At 34.1% G+C, this 17,024-nt stretch overlaps 1 protein-coding gene across 6 annotated transcripts in view; it reads right to left on the bottom strand.

Annotated features, from left to right (window-relative positions):
• Positions 1-17,024, bottom strand: part of LOC133322515 (oxysterol-binding protein-related protein 8-like) — an 81,976-nt gene that overhangs the window by 23,054 nt on the left and 41,898 nt on the right. For 3 of the 6 annotated variants that reach the window (XM_061531503.1, XM_061531504.1, XM_061531507.1), the window contains exon 2: positions 14,084-14,188. The exons of the other annotated variants lie outside the window; for them this stretch is intronic. In XM_061531503.1, the coding sequence (XP_061387487.1) occupies positions 14,084-14,188 (105 nt within the window). The remainder of the gene's footprint in view (positions 1-14,083; positions 14,189-17,024) is intronic. 6 annotated transcript variants of the gene reach the window in all.

Below are 17,024 nucleotides of genomic sequence, written 5' to 3'. Positions count from 1 at the left end.
ATTATTTTTGCCTGTTACATACATATGCACAACGACACAATACCCTGTACCACAGTGCGGTGAAGGGTATAAAAAGGTGGTTATAAGGGGACCACCCCTAAAAGGAAGCGAATATTAGTAATTTTTAGGAGGGAGGTTTGTTACCATATACGAGTACAAAAAACCAAATTACAAAGAATTTGGTTGAAAAACGCGTTCAAGAACCCCAAAATACCGAAAATTGGGGGGTACCCTTATATGGGGGCTACCCGAAAAAGTGGACCTATATTTATTATTTTTAGTGGAGATATTTGCTACCTAATAAGAACTCGATGTAATAAATTAAAGTCAATTAGGTCGAAAAATACGATCAGAACCCCCAAAATACCAAAAATTTGGGAGTACCGTTATATGGGGACTACCAGAAAAACTGGAACTATATTTATAATTTTTAGTGGAATAATTTGGTACACAATAAGAACCGAATGTACAAAATTTCAGAGAATTCAGTTATAAAACGAGCCCAAGAACCCCAAAATACCGAAAACTGGGGGTACCTTTATATAAGGGCTACCCGAAAAAATGGACCTATATTTATAATTTTTTGTGGGGACATTTAGTACCCAATAAGAACCCAATGTACCAAATTTCAGCGTATTCGGTTGAAAAACGCACTCAAGAACCCCAAAATACCGAAAATTGGGGGGTACCCCTATATGGGAGCTATGCCTAAACGTGGACCGATTTTCTCCAACTTCAATAGGGTTCGTCATTGGGTCAATTAAGTGACCTGTGCCAAATTTCATCCAGATCGGATCATAAATGCGACCTGTACTTTGTTAACAAAAATACATGGACGGACGGACAGACGGACATGCATAAATCGACTCAGAAAGTGATTCTATGCATATTCTCAAAAGGAACCATGGGTCTATCTCGATTATTTTTGCCTGTTACAAACATATGCACAAAGACATAATACCCTGTACCACAGTGTGGTGAAGGGTATAAAAAAAAACAGTAAAGAAAATAGTAAATTCAGACTGGGCCGACTATAAGATACCCTTCACCACTTTGGGCATATTGTAGATATGTATCCTCCCAATTGCATGTCAATGTTCACTCGAAGGAAAATAATCATGCATTTGCCTATGCTAAATTAAATTTCATTCGGGCAGATCTAGAGTCGTCTGCGTATTATGGGACAAACTTATGGAAGTAGCACACTTGATACACACATTCAGTACGTCGCACTACTACAAAGTATATCTCAGACACCCGTTCGAAATATATATGGAAGCTATGACGCCATTATAGTCTAAATTTCGTGTCAATCGGACAAACATTGGAGGTTTGGTGCACCATTTACCTAAAATTGGACGAAAATATATATGTAGGAACTTTATCTAAATTAGCACACATCATTCTAGGATCAATACGCTACGATATGCCAATTTTTTTGCTACTCAAAGGATATATAGGGATTTTGGTGCACCATTTACATAAAATCGAACGAAAATGTATATGGGAGCTATATCTATATCTGAACCCATTTTCACGAAACTCAACACACATCATTCTACACTCAATTCAGTACGTTATGTCAAAATTCGTTAAAATCGAAAGATATATAAGGGCTTTGGTACACCATTTACCTAAAATCGGACGAAAATATATATGGGAGCTATATCTAAATCTGAGCCACTTTTTACGAAATTTAACACACATCATTCTAGTCTGAATACAGTACACTGTGCCAAATCGAAATATATATAGGGACTTATATATATGTATATATATATATTACATTTGATTTTCACAAAATTTAGAACACATCATTGCAGACTCAATTTAGTGTGCTGTGCCAAATTTCGTGCAAATCGAAGGATATGTAGGGGGTTTGGTACATCATTTACATAAAATCGGACGAAAATATATATGGGAGCTATATCTAAATCTGAACTGATTTTATCCCATTTCAATAGGGTTCGTCCTTGTGCCAAATAAAGGAGTTGTGCCAAATTTCATTCAATTGGCATCAAAAATGCGACCTGTATTTGTTTACAATTTAACATAGACAGACGGACGGACATGCATAAATCGACTCAGAAAGTGATTCTATGCATATTCTCAAAAGGAACCATGTGTATATCAAAGACATACTACCCTGTACGACAGTGTGGCGAAGGTTATAAAAATTGTTGGGGGTCAGAAAAATTTTAAACCGAAAGTTTATGAGCGATACAGGGATCCCGCCTATTTTTTTGTCACATCAAAAATTTTAGTTTCAAAATAATCCACTGCAGTATAGTTCATTCCGATGGAACTTAATATCTATTACTTTTTTAGTTTTTATAGAAAAGCTATATTTCATAAAACACAATATTCCAAATACGAATTTCTAGAATCATGAACTTATTAAGTAACCAGTGTGCGGAGCAGTATTGTCGGACGGGCCGACCATATGATACCCTACACAACTTCCACGAAAATGTAACTTTCAATGGTTCTATATTTTTCTGAACATGGAACATATTTCGCGATATTTGCACCCCCTTGACCACCCACAGGTCAACAAATATTACTAATATCCAGTACAGCCCTTCTAATCACTTGTCCAGATTCCCTTCACCGTGGGTGGTTTTTTGACTCAACTCAACTCAATTTAAAGGTCAACCACTCCTCTTGGATATACTATCAACTTCTCGTTTCTATGTCCTTCAGGGGTAAATATATACGCTATAGAATAACATTTTTGTAATGTTTCACTCAAAAGTCGAGGTCCATTAGACCCGCTAAATATTAACCGATCTTTATCAAAACAGGCATGCTTATTCTTTAGCCCGATCCCCTTCTCCATGTAAAAAGTCGTGATGTTTGGAGCGATCAGAAAATCAGACAAAAATAAAGTTCCCCTAAATATTAACCGATCTTTACCAAAAACAATAGGGGTCTTCATTGGCCAGAACCCATCCTACATGCAAAATTTCTTGAAGATTGTGGCCTGTATCGTGTTTACAAATTACAATAGACAGACGGACGGACACACATGTCTAGATCGACTCAGCAATATTTCGCGGCGTTACAAACTCTAGGGGCTGCACAAAGCTGTAATACCCTGACATCATAGTTGTGTAGGGTATAAATATCGCAAAGAAATTAAAAAGAATAAACATGTCGGATCTTTTGTCCATTGAGAAATTAAACCCATTAAAACTTGACTAGAGAATTTACAATCCATTTATTTCCACATCACTATTATTGTTTGCTTTTGTGGTTTAAATTTCTTATCAATTTTGGCGATAAGAATATGCCGAAGACAAAAAAGAAAATAGTTCAATGGATAGACAAAAATAACAAAAAATAACTGTTGCATAGCAGTAAAAAGGTATTTATTTTTAGTTTAGGAGGTCACATTCGCCTCAAAAAAAAAAAAAAGAATGGACGTCTGGTAATGGGTTGATACAACAAAATGGGTGATACAACAAAACAAAACATGATTAATCATAAATTAATACAAATATTTATATTTATATCAACGTTCTAAACGTCGAAAAAAGATAAATTGCATTTGTTGTGTGTTATCTATTTTGTATTTGTTGAATTTATTTCAAAAAAAGTTATGATATTAAGTATTGAAAAAAAAAAAACGTTGAAAAGAAAATATGGAATTATATTGCATTGATAATATTAGGTGAATAGAATGACGCTTATAAAATATTTAGAAATAGGTTAGTCTCTATATTATTGGTGAAAGACATTGGGAATGGGTAATTGTATTTGATTATCATTTTAGAATTTAAACAAAAAAATAATTGGGGATCCAAATAATACGGAAAATTTGGAGGGCATTACTATATAATATAGCCTATAACCAAATGTGGAAAAATTATAATTATTTGTTAATAGAAAAAATTGCCGTACATTTGAAAACTTGCCCAAAATCTTCAAAATTCCGAATATTGTGTCCCTTCGTTAAATGGGGATTTAGTCTATATCTGGACCTATATCAAAAATTTACATGAAGGATATACAATGGTAAGGAGATTTGCTACACAATTGGAATCAAAATAATCAAATTGTAGGTTGGGAAAAGTGGGTACAATGTATGTCTATTGTATTATACGGACTTTACCAACATGTAGACCAATTTCGATCAATTTTGGCAGTTTTCTACTCTTTTAGAATTACAGATATTTATGAAGGAAATTGTGTTCAAAATCTTCTAATGTTGAACATTGTAATGTAGCGTTGTATGAAAACGTGGACAAGTATAGATTTTTTTAATAGGAAGAGAAATCTCTATCCAATGGCAACCAATTCGATAGGAAAATTTGGGGGACTAAATGTGGACCAATTTTTATAATTCTTTATAAATCAGCTGGTAATAGATAAACTGAAATACATTTAGTCTATATAGAGTTTTTATATAGCAGATGAAGTTCAGGAAGTATGGCACTGTAAACCAGTAAGGAAATAGCAAAGTCGGACTTGGCCGACAATATCATCACTTTGGGTATATTCTACATATGTATCCTAACCGACATCGCCTTTTCGAGGGAACATTGACATGAAATTGAACGAAGTTAAATATGCGATATTTATCTAAAAGTAAACCGACTAACATCAATCCCAACACATGTCACTCCGCAACCTATTCTAAACGTTGTAAATAGATTAATTTATATTAATTTCAGTACGTTGTGTCATGGGTCGTGCACTAAATCGGACGAAAATATATATAAGAGCTATATGTAAATCTGAACCGATTTCAAGAAAACTTGACACACGAAAGGTTATTGTAACATCAGTACTTTGTACTGAATTTTCACGAAACTTAGCAGACATTATTCTAGACTCAATTCGGTACACTATGCAAAATTTCGTGCAAATTGAAATATATAGGGACGAAAAAATATATATGGGAGTTATATCTATATCTGTACCGATTTTCACGAAACTTAGCACACATCATTCTTGACCAAATTCAGTACCGTATGCCTAATTTCGTGCAAATCAAAAGATATATAGGGACTTTGGTGCCCCTTTTACATTAAATCAGACGAAAATATATATATATATATATATATATAGCATTTCCAGATTAAATGAAACCTTTTCCAAATTAAATGAAACCTTTTCCAAATTAAATGAAACCTTTTCCAATTGGAATGAAACCTTTTACAAATAGAATGAAACTTTTTACAAATAGAATGAAACTTTTTCCAAATTAAATGAAACCTTTGCAGTAATTTTAAACCAATATTTGAAAATTAAATCAAAGAATATTAACAAATATAGTTGTATGGCTATATAATTAACATAAATATTCTTTAATTCGGTGTGATTTTATTTAATATCTTTACTACATAAAAGTAAATAAATAGTAATACAAACTGGGGTATTTCTTGACATTTTAATAAATAAATATTTTAGAACAAGAATTGAATACCCGGTCCTAAATGCGAAATACATATTTGATTTAATAGATTGTTGATGATAAGGTAACTGCTTATCTTAATGAAGGGGTTCCCGACTTGCAGCTTGTGGGATTTTAAAAACCATGTCCATAGCGTAGTTAGAACAATCTTGCCGAGTAAGCTTTTGAATACTTCGCTCGATTACATCAACAATGTTATGTTCCATTGAAACGTCACACAGCTCAGCTCTTGCACATAATTTTATTTTTGAAAATGCATTTTCGATAAGTTTTAGCATGGGAGAATAAGGCGGTAAGAATTTAAGGTTGCATCTTTTGGATTCGATCAAATTTTTTATGTCATGTCGCTTGTGTATTTGAGCGTTATTTTCCAACTCTGGATTGATTTTCTCAAAAAAAATTCTATAAATTATTTAAATCTGTCTAAATTGAGACTGGAATTGAGACATTGTCCGATTTTAGGTACATGATGCATCAAACTCCAAACATTTGTCCGATCGAGACAAGATTTTGCACAGAGTACTGAATTAGGTCTAGATTGATGGAATCTAAGTTTTGTTGAAATCGATTCAGATTTAGATATAGCTCCCATATATAGTTTCGTCCGATTTTATGTAAATGGAGCACCAAAGAGTAAAATTTTGGTCGATTGATGTATAGGCGAAGTTTTGTTAAAACCGGTTCGGATTTAAATATAGCTCCTATATATAGTTTCGTCCCATTTTAGGCGAAAGGTGCGCCAAATTCACAATATTTGTCCGATTGAGACAAGATTTTGCACAGAGTACTGAATTAGGTCTAGATTGATACATGCCAAGTTTTGTTTTAATCGGTTCAGATTTAGATATAGCTCCCATATATAGTTTCGGCCGATTTTATGTAGATGGTGCACCAAACTCCCAATATTTGTCCCAATATTTTCCGCTTTGCACTGAATAAGGTCTAGATTGATACATGCCAAGTTTTGTTGAAATCGGTTCAGATTTAGATTTATAATTTCCTCCGATTTTATGTAAATGGTGCAAAATTTTGCACAGAGTATTGAATTAGGTCTAGATTGATGCATGTCATGTTTTGTATTGGATTTTGTGTCGAGATAAATTTTGGATAGCGCACCGTGTTGCAGCATATCAAATGATTGACATTCAATTTTTCATAAATTTTAGATTGGTAGCCAAAGTGGTGAAGGGTATCATATAGTCGGCTCAGCCCGACTTTACTGCTTTTCTTACAGGTTTTAAACTGGTTTTAATTTAAACAAAATTTATTTTTCTTTTATTATTAACTATATATTTTTATTGTTACAAAAAAATATTTTTATATATCAATAACAATAAAAGCTAATAAATTGCTACTATTTTTCCAGCTATCACAATAAATTGTAAATTGTTTTTGCCTATGTCTGCTGAGTGTCATTAACATCTAACCGTGAATAGGTTTATTAACAACAATAACAAAAAACACACACACACAAAATACAACTTTCGGCCTTGATAGTTTGTGACGCCTAGGTCTAGCCGACAACTCCTCCCTTTTTTTGTGAATTTTTGTAATTACCGTTTGAAATATTGCAGGTGTACGAAAATTTTGTTGATTTTACCTTTTTTATTGTTTTTATTATTCTGCATAAAAAATTAATTTGGATTGTTGTTGTGGTTCGTATAACCTTGAAATGATGGGCAGACTGTAAGTTATACTTTTGTCATACCATAAAATTATTAGTGTGTGCGTTATGTTATAGAAATATTAGTTGAAATATCATTCCGAAAAAAAATTCGTCAATCAAATAAAATTAATTTTTTTGTAAACCTATTTTTTTAACAGAATGTTATAACAGTTATACGACAAAACTTTTTATACCCTACACAACTATGTTGTCACCTTCAAACACGATACAGGCCTCAGTTATGGACCAATCTTCACCAAATTTTGCATGTAGGATGGGTTCTGGTCAATGAAGACCCCTATTGTTTTTGGTAAAGATCGGTTAATATTTAATGCATGAAATGTACCAAATACTTAATTTTTGTCCGTTTTTCTGGTCGCTCCATAGGCCGCAGTTATGGTCCGAACATCGTGAAATTTTACATGGAGAAGGAGATCGGGCCAAAGAATAAGCTTGCCAGTTTTGATAAAGATCGGTCAATATTTAGCGGGTCAAATGGACCCTGACTTTTGTGTGAAAAATTGCAAAATTTTTATTCTGGCGCGTATATACTTGCTCCTGCAGGACATATACCCGAGAAGTTGATAGTATATCCAAGTTGTTGACCTTCAAATACCAATTATGTGGCTGTATGTACTCTGATTTGGGAGTTATACGTAATTAGGTAAAGGTGACTATGTGCATAGTATTACTATTACTCGATTAGAGGACGGAAATGTCGAGCTGATCGCTTTGAAATTGTACATGAAGTTCTGATTATGGTCAAGGACGGCGCCTATAGTTTTCGGTGAAGTTGAGATTTCATTCAGTGGGTGCAATGAACCGAAAACTTTAATTTCAGATATGCAGAACATCACATATTTTACAAGGTGAAGGGGATCTGACCAAATACTTAGAGCGGCTGTTTAGATGCAAATATCACGAAATATTGCCCAGTCTCAGAATATAGAACGGCAGAAAGTTTGCTTTTCGTGGTAGTTGTGTAGGGTATCATATGGTCGACCCCGTCCGACTATACTGCTCCGCTCACTGGTCTAAGGATTATTTTATAACAAATCTCATATCTACACCAGTTTGGAGATGCTTTTTGACCTTTTGGCTATATTTTCGGTTCTTAATATGTTAATACTATACAAATAAATAAAATTTGGAAAATGTTTTTCTAAAAAATATCTATTTTTTTAATTACACTATAAACAACAATAACTATAATTTACAAAACAAAACACACAAACAACCAATTTTCAATACGAAACTAATTGCTGTCATTGCAATTAAATTGTATCTATAATTTCACATTGAAATTAAGCCATAAATATTCAAAGTGTTTGCTCGTGTGTATTTGTTTATAAACATTTCAATTTCATTTAATTCTCTCCCGAACAAATTGGCGTTAATAATTAAATTTTTCACAATGAAATTTATGAACAGATAATAAAGAGCTAATAACAAAAAAAAAAAAATCAAGGATATTGGAAAATAAGTAAATATTTTTTGGATATACAAATTAGAAAAAAAGAGTTTTAAATGAATATTTTTTTCAAGGAAAAGCACAGGCGTAGATTTTTTAATGAATATTTTTCCAAGGACCGGTATAGGCGTGGATTTTTAAATGAATATTTTTTCAAGGCTCAGCATAGGCGAGAATAATTTTTCAAGGACCAGCATAGGCGTGGATTTGTAAGATAAAGAATATTTTTTCAAGGCTCAGCATAGGCGTGAATAATTTTTCAAGGACCAGCATAGGCGTGGATTTGTAAGATAAAGAATATTTTTTCAAGGCTCAGCATAGGCGTGAATAATTTTTCAAGGACCAGCATAGGCGTGGATTTGTAAGATAAAGAATATTTTTTCAAGGACCAAGACATGGATCATTTTTATGAATGATTTTAAGGACTAAGCAAGGCGTAGATTATTTCAAAGAATATATCGATATATATATATATATCTTTCGAATTGCACGAAATTTGGCATAGCATACCGAATTAAGTCTAGAATGATGTGTGATAAGTTTCGTGAAAATCGGTCCAGATTTAGATATAGCTCCCATATATATTTTTATCCGATTTTATGTAAATGATGTACCAAAGTCCCTATATGCCTTTCGATTTGGACGAAATTTGGCACAGGGAACTGAATTAGGTCTAGAATGATGTGTGTAAAGTTTCGTGAAATTCGTTTTAGATTTAGACATAGCTCCCATATATATTTTCGTCCGATTTAATGTAAATGGTGTACCAAAGTCCCTATATGCCTTTCGATTTGCACGAAATTTGACACAGGGAACTGAATTAGGTCTAGAATGATGTGTGTAAAGTTTCGTGAAATTAGTTTTAGATTTAGATATAGCTCCCATATATATTTTCGTCCGATTTAATGTAATTGGTGTACCAAAGTCCCTGTATATATTTCGATTTGCACGAAATTTGGCACAGGGAACGGAATTAAGTCTAGAATCATGTGTGTTAAATTGGTTTAGATTTAGATATAGCTCTCATATACATATTTTCTACCGATTTTACGAAAATATATTGACCCAAATTTTATACTATGCACTAAAATTAATATAAATAATGTCGGGCAAGTTTCGTTGAAAACGGTTCAGATTTAGATATAGCTCCCACATATATATTTTCGTCAGACTTTACGTAAATCGTGCACCAACTCCTAATGCTTGTTCCATTGACACGAAATTTTGCACAACGTATCAAATCGAGACTACAATGACGTTTTTGTTTGTTGTTTTTTTTTTAATTGATGCAGACATAGCTTCCATATGTAGCGTATATTAAGTGTGCTATAATCGATATTAATAAATTCGTTCCATTGTACGCAAACGACTCTAAATAGGTCCTTTGTAAATATATTCGTGTACGATAATTTTAAAACAAAGTGGCAAAATTAAGGAAAATGTTGCACAAAATTTCAAAAATTTGGTATCAAAATAAAAAAGTGGTACAAGAGTGGAAAAACCGAAAAAAAATCAAAATTGTTACTTTAGTGGCACAACGGTTACGCTGGTTGGAGAATGGAATGTGTATGGATTGATGTTAGTTCGTTCCATTATAGATAAATATCACATATTTAAATTCGTTCAATATCATCTCAATGCTCCTTCGGATATTCACATGAAATTGTTAGCATAAATAGTTAGAATATACCCAAAGTTGTGAATGGCCCAGTCCGACTTTACTACTTTTCCTTACTGGTTTTTTTAATGTAGTAATTTTGGAACAATATTCACTGTCCCACTTTTCATGTCTAAATGTGCCAATATCACTAGCGTGCCTGAAACCGCTATGTACCACAATTGAACTTGTGTTCTGCTCATAGTAGACTCGCATCCAAATGCCGCAATTTTAAAAGTTAGCACTTTCGATATTATCTTATTAAGTCAATATATTTTTTCCTTTTTTTCTTTATTTAAATATACAAATTTTGGATCCCCAAATAAATGTTTGTACTATTAAAAATTAAATTCTATAGTTTATTTCTAGCACCTTTCTTTTTATTTTTTATTTTTTTTTAATCTAAGTACCACTAAATTGTGTGCCATTTGTCACAAAACAAAACTTTGCGTTAACATGCAAATCATTAAATTAAAGTGCCACCCAGCCAACGAATGGATCCGCCAGCCAGCAATCACAATAATAATCATAAAAAACAAAATTGCAAATAAAAACCAACAACAACAAGTGCGTCATTGTTTATAAATGGCAATAATTTGCATAGAATTACACTAAAGAAAAAACTAAAAAACTAAACACTAAAGAAACAAAACGCGACAACTATTGAGAAAATAGTAAAAACAATAACAACAACAATAAGAATTGTGTGTTTTTCTGGTAGCCACCTTAGGAAATGTTTTATTTTTTCCAATTCAATTGTTTAGTTTTTTTTTTATAAGCTTGACACTTAAACAACAACAACAACAAGAGTAAACAATAAATATTAGCAAAGTGCTGGTCATTGTATTTGGGGACTAAAGGTTAGATTGTTATTAGCTGGTAGTGTGCTGTGCACTGGTGTTTTGATTTTCGTATTTGTGGCAAAGTTCAAAGTTTTTTTGTAAAAAGATTTGTTTTTGTTTTTATTTATTGGAATTTTGTCAATTATTTATTGTTTAAATACACGCAACATATTTGGAAAGAAATTTATACAGATTTTATACAAATTGCAGTTGGGCATGTTTAGAAATGATTTTTTTTTAACTCCTAGAAAATTAATACACACAATAAACGATTTACTGAATTGCTTCATTCCCTTTTTTTTAAAGTAATAATCAAATCAATTCAAAATTTTAACATGCGGAAACTTGGATAAAAATTTAATATACTGGAAATAGGGGACCTTTATATACCAAATTACTTTCACATGTGTTAGAAAATGCGGTTTTTCCAAACATATATCAAACATTTATATATATATATATATATATATATTTTCTCCTATAAGAAGACTTTTTGAAGATGATCTATTAATCCTTTACGACTAGACCTTCTGGTATACTATGCATACACCCAGGAATCTTCTACGACAAGTCCTTCTGGAATTTTCCAAGATAAGTCCTTCCCTATGAGAACGTATTTTGGTCATCTATTCAAAAATGACTCACTTTTTACTAACTGCAGCAAAAGCAACACTTGGGTACCAAAAACCACCTTCAAGAAACCCCTGGGTCGATCAGGAAGGAGTGTCGTAATGCTACTGATGTGAAAAACGTAGCGTATATGGCAGCCCTGCAAACAGTAGCAACACACAATGCGAGAGAGAATTATCGGGAGAAAAGGAGAGAGGAGAAATGCTTTTTTTCAGAAAAAAGAAGAAAGAACAAGAAAAACGTGAGCGTGAGCAGAGATGTACAGGAGTCAGAATGAAGTCCGGAAATTGTACCAAGTACGAGTAAAACACCAGACTATAGAGGAATAAGTCTCGTTCCCATCGCATATAAAGTGCTATCCAGCGTACTGAGTGAACGACTGAAGCCAATGGTCAATGACATTATTTGACCATACCAATGCGGCTTTAAGCCTGGCAAATTCACCATATACCAGATTTTCACTCTGCGCCAAATCCTGGAAAAGACCCACGAAAAACACATCGACACATTCCACCTATTCCCTTATTAATTCAGAGGTGTTTAAAATCATGTCTGCGTTCGGCATTCCTGCAAAATTAATACGGCTATGCAGGATAACTGGTGCAAGGTCAGTAGTTAAAGTTCGAAAGGACCTCTCGGAGTCCTTCAGGATTCAGACAAGGTAACAGTTTGTCGTGTGACCTATTCAGCATCCTGCTGGAAAAGGTCATTCGAAATTCATATGTGAACAGAAATTGCACTCTGTACACCAAACAGCATATGTTACTTGCCTACGCCGACGACATCGACATTATGAGTCGAACATTGCGAGCGTTAACATCCACCTTTAAACAAATTGAGAAGGAGTCTGCCAAAGTGGGTCTGGCAGTAAATGGCGAGAAGACCAAGCTGTTGGTATCAACGTGCAAGATGTCCAGCAGACTCGGACCAAATGTGAAACTTGAGAACTACAGCTTCGAGGTAGTAAATGATTTTATATACCTTGATAACGCCATAAATAAAACGAATGGCATCAGGTTTGAAATTCGGAGAAGGATAGTGATGGCCAACCGATGCTACTATGGTCTGAGCAAACAACTCTAAATCAAGGCCACCTCTTGCCAGACCAAACTCACACTCAACAAGATGCTGATATTACCCTTGCTGTTGTATGGAGCTGAAGCATGGGTACTTACGCAAGCAGATGAGACAGCTCTTGGAGTGTTTGAGAGAAAAATTCTCCGAAAGATCTATGGGGCGATCTGCGTCGACGGTGAATATCACCGTCGATTAAACCATGAGTTGTACCGTCTATTCTCGAACATCGACATAGTAATCGAGGATCGAGCTGCAGCGATTACGTTGGCTAGGTAATTTTGTGATAATGGATGAAGATGCCCCAACTCAAAAGGCATATAAAAGCGAGCCCAGTGATGGTTCACGCAGATGGGGAAGGCCACGAATACGATGGAAAGATCAAGTAGAAGACAACATCTCGGAAAATGGTCTTTCAAATTGGATGAGATGCGTACAAGAACGACGCGCCTGGAAATCTTTTTTAAGCTGGACTTATGGAACAACCGTTCTATCATAAGCCAGCTAAGTAATTATTAAAAAATGTTTGCCTATAGAAGACCTTTGGAAGGTCTACTTACTATAGACGACCAGTCAGAAATCTCCTGTCTATTTAAGACCTGTCAGAGTCCTCCTATACATAGAAATCCTATTGGAGCACTTATATTAAATACTTATTAGAGATTTTCTGCCTATATAAGACCTATCGAAGGACTCCCAAAATATCGCTGCATAGTAGAATAAATGTATGCAGCGTCGAATTGAGAATGATCTTCGGTTTATAGAAGACCTATTAGCGGTTTGTTTATCAAAAATGTAAAAAATGAGTTTAATTTAATTTCCAATATTTCCAAATAATTAAATTCTGGACAGTGCTGTGAATTAGAGTTCAGTATTAATTGGGCCACTGGGGCAATATCACCCAGTTTTCAAAATGTTATATTTAAAATTTTTATTAAGTTTGCTACATCAAATAATTGTGTGATGTGAATTTTGTAATTATATTATTAATAAATGGTGCAATCAACACATTATTATGATTTTATTTGTTAGTGCACACCAACAGATGACACACACACGCACGGACATATATCAACAAAAATACACCCAACCTTTTTCTGTGTTTAAAATTCTGTTCACACACGTATTGATTTATTTTTTTGAAAACACTAATGTGCTTGGTTTTAATAATTTTGCAAGTGTTATTAGTCGACACTCTAGTGTGAGTGCAGTGGGTTGGACAAGTGAGAGTTATTTTGTTTCAACAATAATAACAACAACTAGTATCATAAAATGTAATTATGTAAATAGGAATAGGAATAGATAGAAGAATAATATTGATCACCTGGTGATGATGGACCGGGGCTGTAGCTTAAACTATCGGTCGATGACAATTTGGGCAAGTGGGCAGTTTTTAACGATGGTCGTCTCATGAATTTGAATTCAAAGGCTAAATTAATAATAACAAAAATGATTGAATTTGTTGTTGCGTCTTTAGAATTAAATTTTAGAAGAATAACTATTTCAAATGCCAGCAAGAACAACAAAAACACAAAGACAATTTGATAGTAATAAACAAATTTATTTTTATGATTTACATAGAGAGACAGTCATGATGATGATGATGCGGATGATGATAGAGATGGCGATGACGTAAAAAGCAACGTAAGCAAAATAAAACTGTGTGTAGATAATAGCATAGAAAGTAAAAGCAAAAGAAGAGAAAGAAGAAGACAAACTGAAATTTTATTAAATAAATGCCTACTATAAAAAAATGAATATAAAGAAGGAAGTAAAAGTTGGTAGTTTGCTTTCAATAAGATTTGAATTTCAAGAAGAAGAATATTTTCGTTTAATGGGTTTTTTCTAAATTTAACAGAGGAATGTGGAAATTTTTGTTGAGTTAATCAACGAAATTAATTAAAAAGAGGGGCAATAATTTGAATCTATTCCGAGGGAAGGAGGCCCATTAAACTTTTTACTTACTTAGATGGCTTATGACAGAACAGTTGTTCCTTAAGCCGAGGTTAAAAAAGATTTCCAGGCGCGTCGGTCTCCAAATGAAAGACCATTTTTCGAGATGTTGTGTTCTACTTGATCTTTCCATCGGATTTGTGGCCCTCCCCTTCTGCGTGAATCATCACTTGGCTCGCTTTTATAAGACTTTTGAGCTGAGGTATTGGCTTTAACATGGCGACATCCAGGCTTATCATGGTTCCTCTTTCGTCTCAATTGTGGACACTGACCTCCCCGCGGTTTCACCTGGGGTAACTATTTTCATCATCACCCATAATGAGTTGAGGCGTTATTAAAAAACATCGGAAAAGAAAACCAAACCCCCAATGTTGACAAGACCTATTAAAAAGCCGCATAAAATTCATATTTTTGTAAAAATGTTTCTATCTATATGAATTCCTCTTTCAGATTTTTTACAGCGTTTTTTTTCATATAGAAGAACTGTGAGAGATTTTATTTCAATAAATCCTATCTGAAACCTTTCGTGTATAGAAGAATTATCAGAGATCTGCCTTCTATAGAAGACCTGTATAATGTCTTCTGTCTATGAAAGTCTGATAGGTGTTATTTCTGCAGAAGGTCCGATATACGCATTTTGTCTATAGAAGACCTATCGATTACTTTTGTTTATGGAAAACTGTCAGAGGTCTTCTTGACATGTGTATTCTGACTTTCGAATACCAGTATACGTTTTTCTTTCCCCCTATCATATGACTACTGTACATTGAAAATTTTTAAAATATTTTTTTGTCCATAAAAGAACTTTCGAAAGTCTTCCGTTTCTTGAAATCTGTTAGGGATTTTCAGAGATATTCTGCTTATAGAAAACCTATGAAGTGTTTTGCATTCAGTAGAAGACCTATCAAAGGCCTTCTGGCTGTAGATGGCATATAAACGGGGTTTTTGTGTTTAAATACAAGGTGATACCTCTTACAGGGGTTCTGTGCATAGAAAATCAGTCAAGAGTTTTTTATCTATAAAATCCCTGTTAAAGGTCATCTGTTTATAGAATCCAGAGAAGACCCTTTTGTCTTTTTATTATTTGTTGTGGAATTATGGAATTTAAGCGTCAAGTGCAAGAACCTACACCACAACTGAAAGAAAATAGACTCAAAAGATCTAAGTGTTGCTTCGCTTGGCCGAAAGCGGTGAACTGCCGAATTTGGTTTTCTCCGATGAGAAAAACATTCGTTGTCCAGCAGTTTGTAAATAAACAAAATTATCGTGTTTAATTGCCAAAGAGGTCAGCTGAAAATGTGCACCTTCGCCGGCCATGGTGATGGTGTGGTCTCCATGGTATAGGTGTGGTCTCCGCTCGTATTAATCGACTGTGGCATCAGATTAAGTGCCGAATATTATCGCGAAAATATTCTGGAGGGTGTAATAAAGCCTTGGGCCCGCAAACATTTTGGCCACAGACCTTGGACATTCCAACACGACTCAGCACCATCGCACTCAGCACGCGCCAAGAATGGTTACAAAAAAATGTTCTTCGCTTCATTTCCAGTGCACATTGGCCACCAAAATCTCCGGATACCAATCCGTTAGACTATTGTGTCTGGATTATTTTGGAAAGCAAGGTTGGCACCAAAAAAATACCAAAGTGTCGATCACCTCAAGCAAGCGCTTCGCCGGGAATGGGCAAAAATTCCGCAGAGCAACACTGGTGCAGCGTTAAAAAATGTAAAAATTATGGCGTTTGACTTTGTTGCAGTTTTTTTATCTCACCCTGTATATTGTAGACCTGTCAGAGACCTTCAGTCTATAGAAGATGATGACACCATATCGGATGCTGAAAAAATATTTTATAAAAAACCACGCCTATTCGCCATTAAAAAAATATTTAAAATAAGCACGCCTTTTTCCATGATCGCAATATTCGAAATAGAGCTATGGTATTTTTTGCGCTCATTGCAGAAAATTGACAATATAGGTCCATGTTTCCGGATTCCTGGGAATGTTCCGGATTCTCTTCCCAACAATTTATAATGTAAGTAAATTTTTTTACAGAGGTTTCGCATAAATTTAGTAAGTTGTGGTTCCTATCCCTATTTTTTTCATAGGGTATAAAAAGTTGGATCCGCCTCTAATTAAAGACTGGTTTACTTGCTCATGAGCTGAAACCAATTGACCTCAATGAACTTTTTCCATTTCTATTGAGACACCTGTTCTTCTTCTTATGTCGAAAAAAATCTAATTTTTTCATGTTTGCAGGACAGAAAAAAAAAATTCATTTGGTGCCAATTTCGAGCAGTATAACAGATGACCCA

The sequence above is a fragment of the Musca vetustissima genome, unplaced genomic scaffold (genome assembly GCF_032173495.1).
Source record: "Musca vetustissima isolate MV318-11 ecotype Yass unplaced genomic scaffold, APGP_CSIRO_Mvet_v1 utg30834, whole genome shotgun sequence".
NCBI lineage: Eukaryota > Metazoa > Arthropoda > Insecta > Diptera > Muscidae > Musca > Musca vetustissima.
Note: the sequence above shows the minus strand (reverse complement) of the source record. Positions and strands in the feature narration are given on the sequence as shown.